Source organism: Lates calcarifer, linkage group LG15 (genome assembly GCF_001640805.2).
Source record: "Lates calcarifer isolate ASB-BC8 linkage group LG15, TLL_Latcal_v3, whole genome shotgun sequence".
In the NCBI taxonomy this organism is placed as follows: Eukaryota; Metazoa; Chordata; class Actinopteri; family Centropomidae; genus Lates; species Lates calcarifer.
Window position 1 is genome coordinate 629492 of NC_066847.1, and position 6000 is coordinate 635491.

General features: G+C 40.7%; 1 protein-coding gene across 1 annotated transcript in view; it reads left to right on the forward strand.

Moving 5' to 3' along the window:
* The window catches only part of cpne4a (copine IVa), a 47219-nt gene extending 42995 nt beyond the window's left edge, over positions 1-4224 (forward strand). The window contains exon 16 of the mRNA XM_018674073.2: positions 1325-4224. Coding sequence (XP_018529589.1) covers positions 1325-1456 — 132 coding nt within the window. The 3' untranslated portion in view covers positions 1457-4224. The remainder of the gene's footprint in view (positions 1-1324) is intronic.
* The last annotated feature ends 1776 nt before the right edge of the window (positions 4225-6000 follow it).

A 6000-nucleotide genomic window follows, 5' to 3' on the forward strand; every position in this document is an offset into this window, starting at 1 on the left:
ATCAGTGATCAATCACCTTCAATGATCGATCAATTTTATTTCACTATACCACTACTCCTAGTTAGCAAAAACTACAACTCCAGGATTACTGTCAGAAACACACTCTCTGGCCACTTTATTAGGCACACCTGGCTTTACAGAGAATAGTCTGAAACAGAGAAAATAGCAGCAGTTCTCTGAGTGAAAATGTCTTGTTGATGCCAGAGGTCAGAGGTCAGACTGCTTCAAGCTGATAGGAAGGAAACAGTTATTCAGATAACCACTGGTTACAACCTGCAGTCTGCAGAAGATCCTCTCTGAACACACAACATGTCAAACCTTGAAGCAGATGGACGATAAATCTGCAGCAGCTGTTTGATGCTATCATGTTAATACGGAGGAATGTTTCCAGCACCTTGATGAATCTACACCACGAAGGATTAAGGCAGTTCTGAAGGTAGAAGGGTCCAACCTGGTACTAGCACCTGATAAGGTTGTCCTCTGGGGACCATGAATGTCCACAGAAAACTTCATGGTACTGTGGCCTGTAGTTGTTGAGGTTCTCCCTGTTCACACAAACAAACTGAAGACACTGGAGATGTGACAGGACGTCCATTTATCATGAAGTGAACCTCTAAAAACACACCAGCACCCCCCACCACACCTCACCCAATCACAGTTTGACTTTATGGACGTTTTTCTGCTCCATTCAACAATGCATAAAAACTACAGCTTCACAGTTCTCTTTATGTGGAATAATATGATGTGTGGAAACATTACAGCAGTAGCTCTGTGTGCCAATAGAGTGGCAAAGTGAGAAAATTAGAGTCTACTCCAATCCCAATCAGACAATCAGTAAGTAAATTACAGGTTCAATACAAACACACCTGGAAGCTTCAGGCTAATGAGAAACAAAAGAAGAGAGATTGCTGTTTTAAATGGCGTCCTCACACCCACCATCATGCTGCTTTTCAGCTGCCAACTCTCAAATTTTAGATGTTTGAATATCCATACATTTTTAGAATTTTAGTAGTATTACAATGTGATGGTATCCTCAACTTTAACATTTAATGTGTAGATCTGAAGGAAGATTCAGTTCGTACAGTAATGAACTGACACCTACGACTGCCTGGAAGGAAGGAAGTCAATCTAAAAGCTGATGGATGATTTTGAAAATGTTCAGTGGGAATGTGAAGTGAAGGTGATTCAAGGTAAATTGGCTGTAAAATGCTAAACTACAGTAATGGTTGGTTAGAAAGGAAGCTGTAATGTTCAAGATGAACACTTTCAGTTTGGAGGTTTTGTATGAACAGTATGACTGATGTTTCCCCCGTCTCCTCCTCAGGCATCTCCAGCTGCTCTGGCTAAGAGCGTGCTCGCAGAAGTGCCCAACCAGGTGGTTGACTACTACAACAGCAAGGGCATCAAGCCCAAAGTGCCCAGCGAGTACCAGTCTTCCAGGCCGTTCGGTCCGTGAGGATCGCCACCGCCACGGCTGCCCCCTGGACAGCACAACCTCTTCTGGACTGAGGAAAATGTTTACTGTATTTTGTTCTTTGTTAATGTAGATGTTAAAGGTGCTACACACAGCATTTTACCATGAGGAAGTGGCTCTTTTTAGACTTTAATGTGATCACCACAGACACACAGGGCTCTGAGAAGCAGACTCAGGAGAGGAGGTTTTGCTGAATTGCTTCAAGGCACAAAACGGGCAGAAGGTGTTTCCTCACCGGTTTCATCTTTCTGAAAAGAGTGGAGAAGCTGGTGAGGCTGCTGGGTACAGAAGTGCTAATTAGAACATTCTCAAGGGAGAAACAGGGAGTGCTGATGCTGCCATGTAGGCTTACATAGAAACCAACAGCAGACAGTGGGTGGATGCACATGCATATATAGGCAACAACTCACTCCTCACCCACATCAGAGCCAAGACATAATCTTTATCAGACCGAAGTGCCGCAGGTTCGTCAGACATAAGGCAAACATGGCTGGACCTTTGAGTTTATATCGTGTGGGACTTGCTTCATCACCAGAAAACCAGGGTTTACACTTATTACTAGCCTTATAGCTTGTTTTGTAAGAAAGCTTGTCAGCTATGTAGCATTACCTTTGATATACTTTTAAGAACTGCAGCTAATGTTTGGATTTCTCTTTCTTTTTAGTTAGTAAAGGCTCAGTCGCAGCAGCTTTTAGTTGCATTTCAGAGTAAATCTATCAGTTTTCACATTAGAGAAAAATTGTGGATTCTGAATCAGAATAGACAAATCTATCATTAACTGTGTCACATCATCCACTTTTATATAACACTCCTCTGACAGGGTATAAACTTCCAGAATCAATGGTACAATCTCTTAAACTGTGATAACTTCTTGTCAAGTTAGTAATGAAGTTAAATAGTTAGCTAACTGTTAGCAAGTTAGCTACTGTGGTGATGCACATTTGTGATACTGCTGCAAGTTTCCAGCACTCCCTATCTCATATCGACACACAAATGAATTTTACCATATACCATTTTGAGTTGTCGTAAACGTGTATCTTTTGCTAATTGCAATCCCACATGACATGAACTCAACACAGGAAGCAGAGAGGTTTATGGGAAATGAGGAAGTATGCAACTTAAGGTACTCAGTGGTGTGAGGAAAGAATTCATTTCATCACAAGTTAAGTCTTGTGTAAAAATGCTAACTGTAGCACCTTTAGCATCCGTTGTGCATGCAGTGCCGGCAGAGGCTGAGCAGATTGTAACGTTCAGGAGTGTTTTTACGGGACATGAAAAGCACACAAACACACAACACTGACCAATCCAAACGCTGCTTCCCTGCAGACAGCATGACAGGCAGGGAAACAGTCGATGAAGGAATGTATGAACCCCCTTCACCTCCCCTCTGGTTTGTTTTTATAAGAGTTTATCGAGATTTTGCTAAATTTCGTAAGGTTCGTACGTTGTAAAGCATTTTGGATCTCTGCTAGATGAACAAGCGAGCTGCCTTCACAGACGTCTGCATCCTCTACTGTTTTTTTCTAAAAGGCGAGGCAGATGCATGAACTGTTGTTTTGCATGCAAATCTCCATGCGGGACTCCTCAGTCCTTGTGGTTTCTGTTTCCTGGTCGTGAATAATATGAGTAATAATGACGTTTACAGTGTACCCGATGATGGGGCTGTTCTACTCTCAAGCATGTTCAGATGTAAACGAAAATGTGTGAGTAGATTTAAAAGCACAACCTAAGTATCTTTGGAGAGATTTCTAGATTATGGTGATAAATTTTGGTCATTTTGTGCCACAACACCTGCCTGTCTACTTGTCTTTGAAAAATGTATTCACTTGATTTGGTTTTGGTGTTTTTTCTTCCATTTTTAATCATTGAAACAGTCACGTTTGGAATCTGACAATTTTGAGGGCACAACCACACTGTTCAGATTCAGATCCAGGTCTTGATAAATCTAGAAGTGAGTCATAGGCAACCAGACAACCTGAGACTTCCCACCAGTATGACAGGAAAAGAAACCTTTTGGATGATAGGCATGATGTCCAGATGTGATTAACATATGGAAACAAACGCTGGGTCTGCTGTGGGTCTTCTTCAGGGAGGACTGTTGGGAAAAACCTTCACAGTGAGGCTTCTAGAAGGCATCTTTATCTAATCCCTTAAACCCCTTAACTGTAGCCTCTATGAGGGAACAGGAGTGGAGATCCTCCTCCATATCAAATCTCTGGATATTATTTCTGGGGTCATTTGGATGTTCCCAGAAAACCAAGGAGGTGATGAGGTCTGAACCACCTCCACTGGCTCCTTTCAACATGAAGGAGCAGCTGCTCCAACCTCCATCTGGATGTCTGAGCTCTTCAGTCTGAGCCCAGGCACTCTGCACAGGAAACTCATTTTAGCCAATTGAAACCTTGACCTCATTCTTTTGATCATTTCCCAATGATCACAGCTAAGGGATGGAATTAGACTGGAAGAATCAAGTAGAGCTTCAGCTCTCTCTTCACCACAACATGTTGCCAAGATGTGGCAGCACCAGGCTATGCAAAGTAGTCCAGATGGTTTTCTCCCCAAACACATCATCCAAGTCTTTGCAGCATCCTGAGATGTTCCCTGGCCAGATGAGATATATAAACCCTCCAGTGTGTTCTGAGTCAGCCCTGCAGTCTCCTCCCAGTTGGAAAACCTTCACAAAACTACAGCATGGTTAAGACTAGGGACGAGTTAGCCAGCTAAAACATTTCCATTACACAGTTAAGGTAATGAAAGATCATCTCCACTCTACTGCTTAAATGTTGAATCATCTAATATGGACATAATAAATAAAAATAAAATAATAAAAATAAATAATCCACAGTTTTATGTCCATATTGGAGAGTTAAATTCATGCATCCTCACCATGCATACCTCCTTAAAAGCAAAATAAGAATAAGTCCCAATTAATGACTTGTTTTGTTTTTTTCCAGAAACTTCTTGTGCTCACAGTTATATAATAATATATATAATTTTTATCATAAATTGTATATTGCAATTATATAAAACATGATTTTACTTTCCAACTCTGTGTCTGAACACACAGAAACATGTGAGTCTTTTAACTTTGGTTTTGTAGTAGATCATTTAATGATGGTATATTGATGATATTTCATGTCATTACAGGTATTTTTTCTGCACAGATAGAGAGAAAAGATGAAGGACAGGTGTTGAGTCACGTGACTTATTGTTGTGTTAACATGCAGTATTGTGTGCAAAACAATGAAAAACTAACTTATGATAATAAAACTTTTATCAGTAACCTCTGATTGCCTCGGTGTGTTCTGTGAAGTCAGTGAACGCAACACAATTCAGGGATGACTCACTTTCTAAGTTCCCTAGAACAGGCAGACACTCAGAACCAGTTGACTGCTTGATGTGCTCATAAATAACTGGAGGGAACAAACTGACAGTCCTGCACAGGAGATTCTTCTAACATAACCTGTACCAACACAAACTAACATAGTTTGCTGATGATGTGCCTCTTTACCCACTAAATTACTATTGTAGATAATAAGCTAATTAGCCAGGTATGCTACTGAAAGCAGCTTACTTTGAAACAAACTGTTAAAACCACTTAGTTTCTGATTTTGGTCATAAGTTCAGTCATGTAGAGCCCTAAACTTTACCAACAAACAAAACAAAATTTTCAAATGAGAAAAATCAAGAGAAACGCTTCTCATTGCTGGATTATATGCAGAGGTCAAGATCTACTGTCAGTTATTTACACAAACTTTTTATTCACCATTTACAAAATCAGAATTAACTATTACAAATGACTACATGTGGTAATTGATCATTTTCATGGGAGACACTGTGACATAGCAGGACAAGCACAGGTGTAATTAATAACATACTGGACTGTGTTTCATTTTGGTGTGCAGGTTTCAGGGTCCTGGTTCACTCGCTCTACTTAGTGGAACACTTGACTAAAACTGAGCCATCATTAATATTATCAGTTATAGCTGTTCGTTTCTTAGCAGTCACCTGGTTTCCATCCAACTGAAAAACAAATTCTGAACAAATACTGAGGAAATCTGCAAAAGAAAATGTAAATTAATACTAATGTTGATTCATGGCTGGTTGATGGAGTTGCCCTTAAACCACCACAGAAGAAGAAAAGACCTAGTCATGAAAACTATGGAAACATGACATTTCTGTGTTTCATGCGTTAATGTGAGGATTCAGTGTGTGTCTGTCAGCTCCCAGTGTGTGTGTGTGTGGCAGTGTGTGCTGTTTGCTGTTTAACCCTGTGAGAGTAAAGGAGAAAATGAAGGAGAATTTCCCAGCTGTCCCAACATCCTCAGTGTGATTCCCAAACAACGGCAGCAGTAATTAAACCAGCGGGCTGTTTGTTCGGAGGCGTGACGGGTTCAAGAGGAGGAGGAGACGGATGAAAAGAGGTCATTAACTCTGTCAACAGCACAAAAGATTCATGGTGAGATGTCAGCGACTCCACATAAAGAAGCTGTCATCATGAAAAAACACAGGACGAGTAAACACAA